This window comes from Zalophus californianus, chromosome 4 (genome assembly GCF_009762305.2).
Source record: "Zalophus californianus isolate mZalCal1 chromosome 4, mZalCal1.pri.v2, whole genome shotgun sequence".
In the NCBI taxonomy this organism is placed as follows: Eukaryota; Metazoa; Chordata; class Mammalia; order Carnivora; family Otariidae; genus Zalophus; species Zalophus californianus.
In genome coordinates, this window is record NC_045598.1 from 13,917,010 (window position 1) to 13,934,547 (window position 17,538).

The 17,538-nt window shown below is 43.0% G+C and overlaps 1 protein-coding gene across 1 annotated transcript in view; it reads right to left on the minus strand.

The window, feature by feature from the left end:
• Window positions 1-17,538, minus strand: part of UBR4 (ubiquitin protein ligase E3 component n-recognin 4) — a 128,610-nt gene that overhangs the window by 94,060 nt on the left and 17,012 nt on the right. The window contains exons 11-24 of the mRNA XM_035726986.1: window positions 16,973-17,072; window positions 16,698-16,835; window positions 16,124-16,241; window positions 15,086-15,273; window positions 13,986-14,145; window positions 13,779-13,864; window positions 6,745-6,914; window positions 5,189-5,471; window positions 4,194-4,329; window positions 3,199-3,278; window positions 2,623-2,751; window positions 1,285-1,467; window positions 1,002-1,124; window positions 683-912 (exon numbers count right to left, since the gene is read on the minus strand). Coding sequence (XP_035582879.1) covers window positions 683-912; window positions 1,002-1,124; window positions 1,285-1,467; window positions 2,623-2,751; window positions 3,199-3,278; window positions 4,194-4,329; window positions 5,189-5,471; window positions 6,745-6,914; window positions 13,779-13,864; window positions 13,986-14,145; window positions 15,086-15,273; window positions 16,124-16,241; window positions 16,698-16,835; window positions 16,973-17,072 — 2,124 coding nt within the window. The remainder of the gene's footprint in view (window positions 1-682; window positions 913-1,001; window positions 1,125-1,284; window positions 1,468-2,622; window positions 2,752-3,198; window positions 3,279-4,193; window positions 4,330-5,188; window positions 5,472-6,744; window positions 6,915-13,778; window positions 13,865-13,985; window positions 14,146-15,085; window positions 15,274-16,123; window positions 16,242-16,697; window positions 16,836-16,972; window positions 17,073-17,538) is intronic.

A 17,538-nucleotide genomic window follows, 5' to 3' on the forward strand; every position in this document is an offset into this window, starting at 1 on the left:
ATCCTACAGGGACCAGAGAAAGTAAATAAGCGTAAAGGGGCCCGGTGAGAACAGCTATACAGGGTAGCCATTCCTCAACTCTGGTGTGCTAATGTTACGTGGCAAGTCAGACACAGTTTTGCCAGTTCTTCCCATGTACGAAAAGCCTTAAATTTTGTTTTGTGAATAAACTCCCCATCTTTAGGGCGTGCAATTTGCAATGTGTATTATTTTAGAAAAGACCGGATTTCAAAATACTCCCCGACTCATTATAAAATTTCTCTACTTACATGAAATTTAAAGAGCATTTAAAGCTTCATCTTAGTGAATAACAAAAATGACATGTTTAGGGAAATTTCATTATCTTTCCTTGTATCCTACAAGTTAAACACTAGAAAATATTTAAAGATTTATAGAAATCAAACTTCTTCTTGACTCTTCCTGAACTATTTGAAAATTCTCTCATGAGGCATCCCTTTCTTTATATTAGAGAAAAAAACATTCTACCAAGACAGAAAAAAAACCCTGAGCTGACAAAAAGAAAAAAAATGTAAGATTCTGAGTCCTTAAGGATCTGCACAGTGAACAGTACTTAGAACCACTAAGCTCAATTTGAAGAATTTTCAGGCTTCTAAACAAAGTAAACAACCCAAGGATCTCAATTCCCCATTTCCAACATCTGTGGTCAGGCAGCCCGTCACACCTAGTGAATGATGCATAGGTGTCAATGAGTTGTAGAGTGGCTGGAAGCAGGTTCTTGGTGATCTCAGATGACTTATGAGGATCGGTCTCGGCGGCCATCTTGGAAAAATGCTCATCCAGGGAGACCTGGACCTTCGAAATGGCAGCATCAAGGGTGTAGATGGACTGCAGACTTGGAATTTCATGGAGTTGCAAGATGGTGGTACAGTCGATGCTACAGAATGATGAGATCTTTAAAAGTACCCAAGATATTAATTAGTTGTGGCAAAGGGCTGCGGCAGAAGCTAAATCCTGGTATTATGGACCCAAAACGAACATACCTGTCGAGCAAAGTATTCCTCTACAATTTCAACGTCATATTTCACTGAGCTGCATTTGGTAGATGCCAGTTCTAGGAGAGAACCAGCATGTTCTGCCTTCATGCCCTGTTTGATAAGGTGATCCTGTTTGGACAGCAAGAAAAAGTGTTCAGGAGATTATCACAGACAGAGTCTAAAGCTTTCATGCTTTCATTATCCTTAAAAACTAACAAGTTCCCACAAGTACAGAGCATGGTGGCTTTGGCCACCCCTTGGCAGCAAGCCTTGGGTGACACCGTGGTACCTTTATCCAGCTGACGTAAGAGCTGATGCGGAGGCGGGAAGACCAGCGCAGAGTGTGTAAGATGTCACATTCACTCATCTCAGGTGAGTTCAGAGCCAGCTGGTTCACATAGGTCTTTGATGGTGGCAAAATCCCCAGGATCCTCCACAGTATCAAGAAGTGACACTGAAGGGCACAGGCCTCCTGGAAGAAATGAAAAGAGTGGTCACAGCAGTGGCACTTGGTATCGAGTCATGAGCCCCCGGACAGTAAGAACGATTCCAAATACAACTGTTTAAAGCACACTGTGTGCAGTCCTGACCTTCAATTGAGATCTGGCTTGCAAGTCTGCTCTGCAGGTCTTTGACAGAGAATATATATAATAACAAAGCAGAAAATAGGGCGCCTGGGTGGCACAGCCATTAAGCATCTGCCTTCAGCTCAGGTCCTGATCCCAGCGTCCTGGGATCAAGCCCCGCATCAGGCTCCCTGCTCAGCGGGAAGCCTGCTTCTCCCTCCCCCACCCCCACCCCCACGCCGCTGTGTTCCCTCTCGCTGTCTCTGTCACATAAATAAAATCTTTAAAAAAAAAAAAAAGACAAATAGTAAAACACACATGTAAGTAACTTGCTCCACCTGTGCACATCTCACAGACCAAAGTCATTGTTCTAAGACAACTCTGGCTCCCCAAGAATTTACCAAGTAACCAAAAGAGAGCAGACCATTCTGCCTGGCAACCCCATCAGGAGGTGCCCCTTTCTGTGGCCTGAACTGTTACAGCTTCCAGAAGTAGAGATGCATTCATGGGACCACAGAAAAAAAATGCCAGTGGGAGACTTTCACGTCAGACATCAACGACCGTTCACTGAAGGTCTGATATTTAGGTGGCCATTAACTCTCAAAGTCATATAGTTCCCTCAATGTAACAGAAAGAAAGGCAAAAATGGTTAAATTATCTCTAAAGTGAACACAGCCAACAAAACTACATAGAAATACTGACGTATCAGGGGCGCCTGGGTGGCTCAGTCGGTTAAGCGGCTGCCTTTGGCTCACATCATGCTCCCAGGGTGCTGGGATTGAGCCGCACGTCGGGCTCCTTCCTCAGAGGGGAGCCTGCTTCTCATTCTGCCCGTCCTGCCCCCCTCCCCGCTTGTGCTCACTCTCAATCTCTCTCGCCCTCTCTTCCAAATAAATAAAATCTTTAAAAAAAAAAAAAATACTGAAGTATCAGTCAGTTCTGGAAATAGATAATTCAGTAGATCCCAGGAATTCCAGGAAGAAATTTCTGGTAGAACCACTACCCAATTATCAAACACATTCCAAACTCTTTATAATCAGCCTGGGCTTCAGTGGTCTTACCAGGGCCGTTACGTTCTTGTTTTCCTTTCTCCTGACTGTATCAAGCTGGGATCCAGCTGCAAGCAGGGATGTCAGTGCAGTGTAAAGCTCATCATACTTGACAAGCTTAGAGAAAAGAACATCACATGCCTAATATGGAGGGAAAAAAACACTTCTTATTTTTTGAAATATTTTGTCTACTACCCATACACTATCATTTAATCTCATGACTGCCAAAATAGCTCATTCAAATTACAGGTAAGAATTTCTCATTGCAGCAAGATTCCCATTCAGGGATCTCTCTCAGTTTTATGGACTATTGTGAGCACACAAGGGCAGGTATTAGAATGATGTTAACTATTTTTTCCATTAAAAATATCTGCACGTGAAGATGCTAACAGAGACAGGAAGAAGGTGCCCCTACGGCAAAAGTAGAGCCCAGCAAATAACATATTCCTACTAGAATAAGTTCAAATCCTAATACAGGCCAAATTCCCTCATTACAAAAAGCAAGTCATTCCCTTTTCCCCTGACAGACTGATTTTGGTGGAAACCATCTGACCCACATGTAAAATGGGGTTTTAAAATTCCTGGTACCACAGAATCGAGTCGGTTCAAATCATCCTCTGAGGCTTCTGGGGACAGGACACAGTAGAATCTGGGTTGTGGGACAGCATCTGAAAAACAGTGGGCTCGTTAAAAGAATGGTCTCATTCTCAACTCTGTTTAGCGAGTATAAAATGTAAAAACTAAATAAACACTTTGGACACCTGAAGACACAAACAACCTTGGCACTGCTGACATTCGGGGCCAGGTAATTCTTTGCTACAGTCCTGTGCACGACAGGATGTTTAGCACCCTCCCTGTTGTGACAACCAAATAGGTCTCCAGACATTGCCAAATGTCCCCACCGGGGGAGGGGCCCAATCATCCCTAGTTAAGAACCACTGCTCTAGGGGCGCCTGGGTGGCTCAGTCATTAAGCAACTGCCTTCGGCTCAGGTCATCATCCCATGGTCCTGGGATCGAGCCCCGCATTGGGCTCCCTGCTCGTCAAGGAGCCTGCTTCTCCCTCTCCCTCTACTGTTCCCCCTGCTTGTGCACTCTCACTCTGTCAAATAAATAAATAAAATCTTAAAATAAAAATAAATAAAAATAAAACAAGAAGCATTTCATCAAAAGAATGGACAACTGCTCCTGAGAAACACCACAGAGAAGGTCATGGCTCCCATTATGTTCTCAACAGTATCCCACCATGACCCAAAACGAAATTTAGCCTGTGGGCTAGAACCACATTCCTATGGAAAATTAAATGTAATCACTCAGAGTGGCAGGAATCCATGTACTGCACTCTATGAGCAGACACAAAAATTCCTAATTCTTATGTCTCAGTGTTGCTTCGTTTTTTGTTTTTAAATCAATGTGGGATATGTGACAGTCTATTTCCGAAAAGGTTTTGAATCCCTTGGTATTTGCCACCTGTAGGGAATAGACTAAATCTTGAGGAGTCTCCAGCAATCTCCAGCACCAAATTCAATCCCCCCCCCGTGAGAACTAGTGAGTCAGCTTCTTACTGACAATCTTCTTTCTGACCTGATGAAAAATGCTTAGACCAGTTTTCTTCTACTTCTTTGAACCCATGATAGAGAGGGGTGGTTGCCCGGCGGCTGTTGCTGTCCTGGGATCCATTTGCCCACCCAAAAGGAGGACTCAGCAAATTATGCTGCACCTTTTAAAACACAAATACTCAAATTAAGAAAGATACAAAGCCACATTCCGCATCTCACTGCAGGTGTGATAACTCGTCAATATATCAAAGCTTGGGAAACTCACAAACCAAAATAGTTTTGATTTTTCTGTGATTTCTTTGGGAGCATCTTTTTGCCAAAGTATAATGGGAATAGGGCTCAAGCAAACATTTTAGGAAATGCTGAATAATCCTTAACTGGCCTTCCCGTCCTCATGTTGGATCCCTATAACAAAACAGTTTACTAATCCATAAAACTTACTGCTCAACTATCATTCAACCACTAACAAATACTCAGGGAGGGCAGATGCTCAGGGCACTGAGCTGGACACCAGGTAAAGTGGGTTAATTCAAAGGACATCTGTGAACAGAACCTATAATCCAATTTTCACAAAACCATCAAATCAAATAACCTACATTTACTGCTCCTGGCTAAATACAAAGCGTGAGCGCACACACACAAGTCCAGTAGTCTTCCTAAGGTTAATCATAAACCTACCACAAGAAATGTCTAAAACCTAAAGTGAGCAGGTCATTTTGCTTTGGATCATGGCAACTTGAGAAGAAAAACACTCTCGGGGCGCCTGGGTGGCTCAGTTGGTTAAGCGTCTGCCTTCGGCTCAGGTCATGATCCCAGAGTCCTGGGATCAAGCCCCTCATCAGGATCCCTGCTCCTCCGGAAGCCTGCTTCTCCCTCTCCTACTCCCCCTGCTCGTGTCCCCTCTCTCGCTGTCTCTTTCTCTGTCAAATAAATAAATAAAATCTTTAAAAAAAAAAGAAAGAAAAAGAAAAACACTCTCGATAACAGCTAGTAAAGCAAAAACAATGTGTTCATCTGTACCTGCTCGAACAGATACACAGGGGCTTTGGAGTACTGATGAAGCAGATAATCAAAGATCAGAAGGAGGCGAGCCAGGATGAGAGGCACGGAGCGCGCCTGCGCATCCATGTTGGCACTCAACTCCTGGATGATCTGCACAAAAAGGGTCAGTATGGCCCGCCGGCCTTTCTCAGTGAAATTGTGGAAAATGAGAAGGAGCAGCTGCAGGTGTTCTACATTCAAATCTTCCGTCTCGTTGGGCACCACCCCTTGCAGGGCATTCTGCTTCATTGTCGACAGAAACCTACCGCAGAGAAAAGGAGAACGTGTCTGGTAAAAGAAGTCCGAACATCCCCCAAGATTTACAATGTCCAGGGCTTGGAGGAGTTAAGCTTTTTAAACCCAGGCATTAAGATAACAAATCAAGACAAAAATCTACACGTAAAGAGAAGATTAAAAACTCAACTTTGGCTACGAAAAAGATAAATTCGGCCACAAAATATTCCCTGTTGACTGTGGCAGTAGTGTAAACACCCACTCTGCCATTTCTGACCATGAAAAGAACTGTAAGCTCCCCCAAAAGGTGGCTCATTTTTTTTAGTTAATAAACCTGGATAGTTTTATAAACTAGAAACAGTTCAATTACTTTTCCCTATAATTTGACTCTACAGCTTAATTTGTATTTTAAGAGTTTATACTACAGATTAAAATCACTGCATGACAGCACTCAAAAATAACTCAATGTACTAAAAAGCAATAAAAAATATTACACTATTCAGAGAACCTGTCTAAAGAGCTTTTATGCAAAAAAGGAATGAATGTAGACATCTGTTTTCCATTGCCTTTGGCTAATTTAGGAGAGAGATTTGTGTTTTAATAAGGGTTTCCCTCACCCCATCCCCCTATGCTCCCCCCTCCCCCCCCTCCCCCCCTCCTGGCCTTTTTGCAAGATTCCACCAAGAAAAATACAGTGGGACTTTGGCATTCAAGGAGGTTTATGATTTCTCAAATCCAGCATTAGAGCTATTTGATCATAGTATGGGGAAGAGAAAAGCAAAGCCTTTTAGGAAAACAAACTGCTTTGAAGACTCTTAACCATGTAAACAAAAATGGCAAATATAGGTCCATCTAAAGAGGATTTAGATGATTAATCTGAGCTTGCCCCAAGTAAAATAATTCTTTAAAAGTTGTCCAAAAAAGACTGCAAGTCACCCTGAGTGGTTTTCATGTTGAAAGCAAAATAACCAAAGACAGAGTTGGCTTCCCTGTTCCCGGTCTTCCAGAAAATCAGGTCAGGTTAAATTGGCTACGTTCAGGATTCAGGTTCGGTCTCATAACTGCAACCATACCCCCATGTGCTAAGGGATGATTCTGTTTCCAGACCATGGTGTAGGTACTTCTGCTTCTTCAACAGCACATCTTCCCCCAAAGCCATCAGAAACATACTCCTCCACCCTCACCACCGTACACCCTACCATCAGATACCACCTCAGAGCCCCAGGCTAACTGCAGACAAGTCAAACAAATTAAAAAAGCACAGAACCTTCTCTGCAGGGCTTCTCCTGGAGTTCTCTTACCTGTCCCAAACTTTAAGGCATTCAGGGACATCAGGATCACCTTGAGCGCCGGCTTTATGTTGCCAGATGAGCAAAAGGCGTGAAAGCACAGAGAGGCTTTGAGGGTGAATGTACAAGGGCCAAGGGCCCTCAGAGAAAGGTGCTACTCCCAGCTGCTGCAACAGCGTGTTCTGCCAGGAAAGACATACAAGAGACCATTAGGAAAAAAGGCGGAAAATGAGGCCAAAGGTTCCCCGCGGGCCCTAAATGTTACTCTTTAATGCTGGAAGAGTATTTTAAAGAGCATGAGGAAATTCAGATTTAGACGCACTTTGGAGAAAGGTCATTTCACTCAACGAACAGGAAAAAAGGGAAAATTACTAATCTAATCCCAGTCACAACTATAGCTAATTAGTGTCAGAACTGGGGTCCTGACACTAAAGGAGAGATGCACGAGACAGCAGAATCTGGATGACCGTCCAAACGAGCTGACAGTTTTTCTTTCACAACGTGTTATATACCTCAAGTAACATACAAAGTGGGAAGGTCCTGCAACTCGTAGGTCCAGCCGCTTGTATTTTCTTGTAAGCCTCTGCTTAGAGGCAGAGAAAGTCTGCCTCTATAATGTCAAGGCACCCCAAATTAGTCAGGGTTGTCTGCCTCCAGTTGTAGCGTGTCTTTCAAATGAGCTTGACTTGCAGCTCAGTTATCTAAGCTGCAACTTATCTTCTCAAACACACACACAAACTGAGCACGATGCCAATGGAAAACCAGACAAAGGCCTGCTTTCTCACTTGGCTTCAGAAGACACAAATCATAGTTACCTCGGGATACAGGATAAATTTCTAAGTCTGTCAAATTAAATTATATTCTTTTTTTTTAAACTTTTTATTTATTTATTCATGAGAGACAGAGACAGAGAGAGAGAGAGAAAGGCAGAGGGAGAAGCAGGCTCCCAAGGAGCAGGGAGCCTGATGCGGGACTCGATCCCAAGACCCTGGGATCATGACCTGAGCCGAAGGCAGACGCTTAACCATCTGAGCCACCCAGGCGCCCCAAATTAAATTATATTCTTATAAAACATCCCAGAGGAGCCCAATCCTTGGAAATAATTATTCAAAATGTCACAGATATCAAGAGTAGTTCACACATGTACTGGGTGGTTATCACAGGCTAGCTGCACACATACTGCCACACGAAATGCTCAGAGCTATAGCATTAGGTGGGTACGTGCTCCATTTTACTGATGCGGAAATAGAGCTCAGAGCGGTTTAAGAACACGACCTAAGCCACATGATTCCCATGTGTCCAAGCCAGGTTTATCTCTAAAATCTGCATTCTTAATCATTATGCTGCACACAGGCTTAAAGACTTTTCTCAATTCCTGACTCAAGGAAGTAATTCAAAAAACTTAACATGCCTTAACTACATCAAAAATATTACCTGTAGCACTCCTGTAATAATAAAAAAAAATTTTAGAAAAAAATCTTAGTGTTCAATCAAGGAATATGCAGCCATAATAGTGACAACCATAAAGAAAAAGGTAACAATTTTTGAAATAGTAAAATTTTAAAAAGCAGAAGAAAGAGATGTATAGATGTTCTGATCTTAACTGCAAAACTGTGCAACTATAATATAGGGACTAGAAAAAAACATCAAAAAATGTAAATCATGAATTTGGTGGAAGGATATGTTATCGATGTCATATTTTTTGAGAGGGTTTTTTGTTTTGTGTCAAGTTGTTTCAGGCCTCAGAGCCCTAAGAAATGAGCGAACATTCCTCAGAACCTGGTTTCCCCTATCCACTCCAACTCTCAGTAGCCCCTAAGTAAGGGGAACTGACTTTTTAAGTAAAACTGAGCCACAGCACCCCCACAAAGGCCTGGCTGAAGCCTTCCCTCCAGCCCTCCAGGTGCCCTGCGCCCACCCTTGCTTGGTGCCGGCACTCCTGGACTCTCTGCCTCCGCCCTCCCCATTCGGGCCATCTTCCAACCCTCTTAACTGTTCTCGTGACTTCAACGGCTGCCTCTTAGTGGTTAAATCCCAAAGCTCCATTATCAATCTTAATTTTTTTTATGATTTCTTACTTATTTGAGAGAGAGCGCAAGCACGAGTGGGAGACAGAGACAGAGGGAGAAGGAGAAGCAGACTCTCCACTGAGCAGGGAGCCTGATGTGGGGCTCCAACCCAGGACCCCAAGACCATGACCTGAGCCGAAGGCAGACGCTTAACCGACTGAGCCACCCAGGCATCCCTCAATCTTAATGTTTTAAGAACTGAATTTCAGACTCACATTTCCAACTACTTTCTAGATGTCTTCATCCCACTGGCACCTCAAAATGTCATCCTATTTAAAATGATTTTTTTAATAGTAGTAGTGGCAACTATTTTAACTAAAAACATAAATAAAACATACAATTCCTATATACAAAACTCATATACAATGCCCGTATACAAAAATATACGAACTGCTTTTCTCATTGGACTGAAAGGGCTATAAAATTCCCCATCCTGACAGGAAGCAACACAATCCCATGGTAACATCACAGTTCACTGCCTTTAGCTTACTCCTTCATGAAAAGAAAGCCTCGCACTCAAGCTCTCCTGCACCGTGGCTTCCAGGCTGGCCGACCACAAGGGACTGCAAGTTATGTGGGTAAGCAGACACGGCTTGTTTTTCAGAACAAAGAGAAAATGGCACAATGCGCCTCATGTAGCTTAACAACCCAGAGGATCATTCTGAGCAAACCTGCAACCGTGAGTAAAAAGAACCCGAGTTGACTCAAACCTAAGAGTGAGCTCCCTGCACACTCACAACGGCTCCTTCTACCACCAAACCGACTCTCCTTGCTGACGTCCCCTTTCTATGAAAGACAACGGCACCCTTCTGGTCTCATTTGGGTTGAAAAGGCAGGCAGTATCTCAGACCCTTCCTATCCATGTCCTTTACCCCAGTCAAACAATTTCCCATGATCTCTACCGTGGGCCCTTTATCCACATTGTATCACCCACCCCCTTTCCTCATGATCCCAAACTAATTCAAGTCATCTGGATTTCTTCAGTACCCGCAACACTACCTGGCACATAGTAGGTGCTCAATGAATACTCAGTGAATGAATGAGTGACCTAGACCACTACGTAATATTAAGTTATTATACTCCCACACGTAATAGTAATAAATACAAGACAACAAATATGTTAATAACAACTATAACATTAAGAAGAAGAAGAATAATAGTAACAAACTAATAAAGATAGCAGCTAATCTTTAGTAGGAACTAGTAGACACACACACTAGCCAGGTGTGTGTCTTGTTTTTACTTACATCACGATAAAATAACGTAACATAAAATTTACCACTTAAATTGTTTTTAAGTGTACAGTTCCACGGCATTAAGTACACAGACACTATGCAAACATCACTATCATCCATCTCCAGCACTTTTTTATTTTTCCCAACTGAAACTCTATGCCCATGAAACACTAACTCCCTGTGATATTGTGATATAAGAAGAAATACATATTTGGTCTCTGTCCCATTTCTGGCACAGAGCTCCTAAAAATTTTGTCATTTCCTGACAAGAGTGAGAAGAACGTATTTTGCTCTTCATAATAAGCCCCTTTCAATAACACCTGTGTTTATGATAATGAGACCCCTAGACAGCTTCAGGATGGGGGCCGATTGCCAGAGGAACCAACCACATGATTAGAGGGCTGGATCCCCAACCTTACAGCTCCATCCCCAACCGGGGCTAGAGTTTGAGTTAATCACCAATGGCCAATAGAGCAGAATGCCAACAGAAAGCCAGACTAAGCCTGCTTTCTCATTTGGCTTCAGAAGACAAAAATCATCTCAGCAGACTGCTCTATTAAACAAATTTGAAAGAACAGAGAGACCATGCCAACTAAGCACATGGCCTTTTAGGAGAAAGTCCTCTTTCCAAGATGTTCGTAAGTCTTCTTCAATAAATAGGTTTTGATTTCTTCTGTAAGTAGAGAAAGCCTAGCGGTCTAACTAATTCAGAACGAGTTTTTTATTATTCTGACAGATGAAGAAAGTTTTTATGATATAACTTACATTTGTTTTCTCTCACAGACTGGGCTCCATTTCATTTACCTCCCTTAAAGGACACTGTGTATGTCTTGCAATGCAAGCCAGACACCTTGGGTAAATAACTTTGTATGTGGGATGCCTGGGTAGCTCAGTCAGTTAAGTGTCCAACTCTCGGTTTCAGCTCAGGTCATGATCTCAGGGTCATGAAATGGAGCCACGTGTCAGGCTCCACACTATGTGTGAAGCCTGCTTAAGATTCTCTCTCTACCCCTCCCTTCCGCCCACCCCCCCTCGCCGCGCCAAGCACACATGCACTCTCTCTCAAAAAAAACTTTGTACATGATTCCAGAGAAACAATATCAATAACAGATAGTTAAATTACACTAACCATCCTTCACTTTCTTCCAGCATAGTAATGAAATTTGAGGGAAGAATTTAAAGTCCCATGTTTGGAAATGGAATGAAGAGGGAAGTTTGATAATTTGCTCTCCATAAAGTCAGTGGTTATGGGCAGCCAAGCTGCATGTCCACACAAGGTCTGGAATTATTTTTTAAATGCTAAGAGGGCAACATCATTACAGGAATCTTAAGAACTCTTATTCTCTACAGGAAAGTATTTCTTCCCCCATTATTTGGACAAGTTTAGGCAGGAAAAGGCCAAGTCTATGAACTTTGAAACTTCCCTAAATAAACTTAGATCTCAGCAAGGAGCTATTAACTTTCGCAGGACATCCTGACCCTATACAGTCTGAGAAGGTGCTACAGGCCATATGCTAACTGAAGCATTTTCTTCTCTTCATCTTAGATAGATCAACAACTTTACCACTCAAGTTATAGTCCCTTTCCTGACCAAAAAAAAAAAATTTTTTTAAAGATTTATTTATTTGAGAGGGCTAGCGCACACACATGTGCATGCGCAGGGGGAGGGGCGGAGGAAGACGGAGGGAGAATCTCAAGCCAACTCCAAGCTGAGCATGGATCCTGACACGGGACTCGATCTCACAACCCTGAGATCAGGACCTGTGCCAAAACCCAGAGTCAGACGCTCCACTGACTATGCCACCACTGACTGCACCCCCAAAGCAAATTTTTTCAACTAACATTAGGTACATATAAATAGGTTTTATAATCATCTTTTTAAACAATGAAATAAATTAAGAATTTTTCAGATAACAGGATAGTAAGAATCAAGTTTAACCTTTTGAAATAGCTTCCTAGATCCTGTCCCTTTGGAGGCAAGTGCAAACCCCTGAATTGTGTCCTGGTTCTGAAAATCCACTGAAATAATCTTAAGAATAACAAAAAATTTTCACAACAACCTTCGGCAAGCTATTGGAGAGATCTACCAAATATAAGTCTTCTGGGGAAGTGAGGGGTAGCTACAACTAAGAATCTGCATTTATTAAATTCCCCAGGGATCTTTATGTACACTAAAAGACTAAGAATCACTAACTTAGACCACGTTAAAAAAATTATCATCAGAATACGACACTGTTGGGGCACCTGGATGGCTCAGTCGGTTAAGTGTCTGACTCTTAATCTCAGCTCAGGTCTTGATCTCAGGGTCATGAGTTCAAGCCCCATACTGGGCTTGGGGAAAAAAAAAAACAAAAACACGACATGGTCAAATGTTGGGAGAGAAAGTGAATCCACCAATGTGACACGTTGCTGATGGTAAAACTTGGTGCAGCTTTTTTTTTTTTTTTTAAGTAATCTCTACACCCAATGTGGGGCTCAAACTCACAACCCCGAGACCAAGAGTCACATGCTCTACCGACTGAGCCAGCCAGGCGCCCCATCGGTGCAGCTACTTTAGAGAGCAAGTCTGGCACTACCTGCTGACAGTCACATACTCCGGATCCTACTAATTCTACTCCCAGTTATCTGCCCATGAGAACCCCTTGTTATGCCAGGGGACCCAAGATCACAGCAACAGCTGGAGTAACAACAAACCCTGACACAACCAAAAGGTCCACCAGTGGGAGCAGAGGGGAGGTAACAAATTGGTACAGTCACAAACACAACGGGACAGCATGTAACAGTCAAAACAAAAACTACAGAATCAGCAAGAGTAGAGATGAATCTTGGCAACATAATGCTAAATAATATTCAATGAAAAAAGAAAGCCTAACAAAATTATACAGAGCATGGTATCAATTACTATAAAGCTAAAAGCAATCAAATAGTTTGAAACTTTAAGGAATACAAATGTAAAAATAAATATATATATGAAACTAATGAAAGGGGGAATTTAAGATACAGGATTCAAGACATCGCCTACTAGTGAGGAGAGAAAACCCTAAGATTTTTAAGGCCTACCATCAAGATCCTAGGCTTTATTCTGGTGGTGAGTCTGCAAGTAGGCGTGTATCTAAAAGCATCTACCTCCTGTAATTTGAATGACTCCTTTAAAACACACATTTCCAGGGACGCCTGGGGGGCTCAGTCGGTTAAGCATCTGCCTTCAGCTCAGGTCATGATCCCAGGGTCCTGGGATCGAGTCCTGCATTGGGCTCCTTGCTCAGCAGGAAGCCTGCTTCTCCCTCTGCCTGCCGCTCCCCCTGCTTGTGCTCTCTATCTCTCTCTCTCTGACAAATAAATAAAATCTTTAAAAAATAAAATAAAAATAAAACACACATTCCCAACATGGATTTCTTAGATTACTAATGAAGTTAAGCATTTCCTAGGACTGTTAGTCACTGATAATTCCTTTTATAAACTGCCCTCTTGTCTATTCTGTCCACCTGTCTACTAGGGCAGTCATTAGGAGCTGGTTTGTAGTTTTTCCTTTGCTTTAAGCTTACTGAAAGACTTAGAAATAAAGAACACATTTTCTCTTTCTTAAAATGATCCTGATGCGGCAGTGGGACATACTAGAATAATCTCTCTTTCCAGTGAGGGGGTTTCCACCACAAGCCATGCTCCTTTACAAGTGGAACACTACAGCCTACTGGGAACGGACGCAGACAGCACTTGGCCAAAGGTCTCAGTGCACACAAACCTGCAGGTTGGGTGACTGAAGGTCAGAAGTTACCAGAGAGTGGTTGAAGTGATAGAGAGCAGCAGCGAACTCTTCATCTGATGAACCTGGAAGGCAAATAAGGACACTGATTATTCAAGCAGCCCCTGATGCATCATACCGCCCTGCCAACAGCCAAACGCCACTGGGGAAAAAAAAATCCACTAGGTCCCTATCCTGTCTACTGACCCTTGAGTCCATCTTTGTCCACCTCCTTAATGATGCTGGCCAGGGTGGCCATGTGGTGTTCTGAAAGAGACACACTCAGGTAGTTTCGGATAAAATTGTTCCGCGAGTTCAGCATGGAAGAAGTGATGAAGTTCAAAATGTTGGAAGCCAGACCTAAGAACTAAAAAGAACATAAAGAACCTTATGTCGGGGTCACAAGCCCAGAGTGCCTCCAAATCCTGAATATAAAGAGAAATAAAACATGCCCACAGATCTGATGCAACAGACGCAATGAATTAGAGTCAGGTTTTAAATCCCCTACAGTTGGACACAATTTAATTATGACAATCTTTCCCACATAATTCTACCAGTTACACAAAATTGCACCAGTTAAACACAACAGACTTCAGAAAACACCGTGTGAAGACAGAGACTGCTTGAGAGACTTGTCATTCCTCTAAGGCCCTGCATTTCTTCAGCTCAAGGACATTACTGAAATAAGGAATTCTGAAGTCTGTATGATCATTATACACACACAGAATTCCCAGCTCTTTACCTGTCTCTCAAAATGAAACTGAATTATTGTGTAAATGTTTTATGTCCACAACACGGACTAGACTAAGCTGTAGGAAAGTGTGGTCCGTATCTAACTTGTTTTACCGATAAAGCTTTAGAACAGGATTGATAGTACGTTATCTAGAAATGCTGCTTGAACAAGTAATTAGCAAGCACTTAACGATGGCCCACACCTATGCTAAGGGCTCTTTAATTCTTCACAACACCCCTAAAGGCAGGTACAATCACTCCCATATGACAGAAGACAAAATTGAGGCTTGGAGAATTTTAGATTCTTGCCCAAAGTCTCAGAGCCAGTAGTGGTAGAAGGATTCAAACTCACTTCTAACTCCAAAAGCTATGTTACTAACCCTCAATCAAAGAAATAATACCAAGAGTAGAAATCATTTAATCAAACACCATCAGGACACTTAAGTCTTAAGTAAATATCTAAATATTACTTAAGATTATTATTAGTTAACCCAACCTATTAGTTCAAACGATCTGCTTTTCACACCCCTTCTCCCCACCTCTCCTTCCCCTAAACCTCAGAAATCCACTCTTACCAGCTCAGGATCTTTGCGACTAGCCAAAATGTTGCCCTTCTCACCAGGGGCCTGTTTACTGGGGCTTTTAACTCGAGGAGAGCTCTCCAGCGGAGGGGGTGGGGGAGGAGGTGGAGGTGCCACTTTCTCTTTACTGGGGGAGATGGTCTCCTCAAACCACTGCCCCAAAATAGGCTCACTGTCATCATCTGAACAGAGAAAAAAATAGAAGTAATAAAAATAACACATTTTTACAAAGTTTTTAGTACATCGGCTTTGTGGAAATATCTACGCCAAAAGGAACACAAGGATATCTTGATTTCAGGTGGTAGTTACATGGTTGCATAAATTTATCAATACTCATCTAAATGTACACATAATGTACACATAAAACAGGAGCATTTTATTATCTATGTTATACCTCAACAGAACTGGTATTTCTTAAAGGAGCCCAATGAAGAAAGAGAAACAACCTCACTTTACTGGCAACAAGCCAAACATTTTGAAAGACAAATCTGTTCTTACCTATCAGTTCCCAAATTAAGAGCTACACCTTTCACAATACTCTATACGTTATTCCCACGAACCTGATTATAAAGAACCTGAGACATTTCTCTTATTCAATCTCTCTCCAAAGACAGGAGGGAATGTTCATTTTGCCCTGTTGTTCACTGAAACAGTCTGGAGTTCCTCTCCCTATGCCTCCCCAAGCCACACATCGGTGGCAACAGCCAAACCCAACCCCTCTCACACAACCTCTGGAGTTGCACTGGGAAAGCTCAGAACAGAGTTCACCAAACAGGTCCACACAAAAAGAAGAACTGACATGTATTCTGATCTTGGAAGGTAAGGGCTGAAAAGCTATCTGGGCTGAGAGCAGTTTCTGTCCTCTGTCTCCACGGCTCAAATTACTCGTAATAACATGTCACCTTTAAGGGCACAGAAAATCAAGATGCACGCTTGGCAGGTGAAGACGGCAAACAGGACACGAAAGGAAGAAGCCCCGGAGGAGTGGGGGACTTCCTGTTGCACAGTGCCACAGAAAAGAGGCCTCTCTACCTTGGCTGCTGTCCTCCTCCGTGCTGCTGAAATCATCCTCATAGTAGGTGTTTGAGTCGGTCGAGGCGCTGGCGTCACTGCTCATGGAGCCCTTTCTCTGACGCTGCAGGACACAGGCCTAGGAAAGCAGCAAGCTTTTGTAACTGCTGGTCACAAAAATGGAGCCACCCTACTTCACCTTGTTCACCACGTGAGACACTCTCTCCACTGTCTTTTCCTCTCCTCTAAATCCAAGAAGCCCTCCTAACAGCACCCTCCCTTCAGGGCTCTGATCACTTCATCCCAAGGCTCTCCAAAGCCAAAGCTGTGAACAAGAACTGAAACACGAGTGTTTCCAGAGCGCCCCCTAAGTTTCCGCATCAGCAGGACAACTGTCACAAAGCACCAAGCAGCCATACATGTCACAACACTGCAATCAACAGATTCAAATCTGTGCAATCATTCAAGAATTCTGCTCATCTTCAAAACCACTACCACAACTTTTGAATTTATAAAGGTCACAGTATACAATCTTATTCACTTTGAAAGGGTTATATAAAATCCTCCCAATTCTCAGCGGTGTGACACCACCCACCTTTCTGTAGGAGGTTGAGAGCAATGTCAACAGCAGGTTCGTCAGTGGGACAGAGTCAATCAGCCGCTGGATCCTCTGGATGGAGGTGCTCTGGGCCATAATGCTCAGGACCGCAGGGGGACCATCTGTCTCCCAGCCCTGAAGGGAACCATAGCAAAAGAGAATTCATGTCTTCCAACTGAGCAGGAAGGAACAACAGGAGCAGATGGTTCAAGGTAGCTTCCCCAGAAGTGAAACCAGCAATGAAGATGCTGACCCCAAGCACGAGCCCTCACCTTGTGCAGAGCTTCCACTTGCAGGTCTTGAAAGAGAGAGCTTAACAGCTTGACAGCATGGTTTGCCAATATTACTGAGAGCACCCCAAATCCCTGGTGCCTACACAAAACAGTAAACACAACAAATTAAAACCTCAAAAACAGGGGATCTTACCATTCGGGGCCTAGACCCCTTTCAGAATCTATGGACCTTTCCCCAGAAGGAAAAAAAAAATGCACACACAATATCTGCATGTAATTTCAAAAGCTTCATCTCCCTGAAGCCCACTCACATCCTGCCTCAGGATCCACAGGCTTCAGGTTAAGAACTCCAGAACTACAACAAAGTCTTCCAAACACATGGCATTCTGGAATTCAAACTATTAGTTCGAATCTACTGGTTGACGTGAAAGATGCTGACATTCAAAGGTTAGTTGAACTTTTTATAAAAGTCATTCTTTTGCGGCACCTGGGTGGCTCAGTGGGTTAAGCATCTGCCTTTGGCTCAGGTCACGATCCCAGGGTCCTGGGATTGAGCCCCACATCAGGCTCCCTGCTTAGCAGGGAGCCTGCTTCTCCCTCTCCTT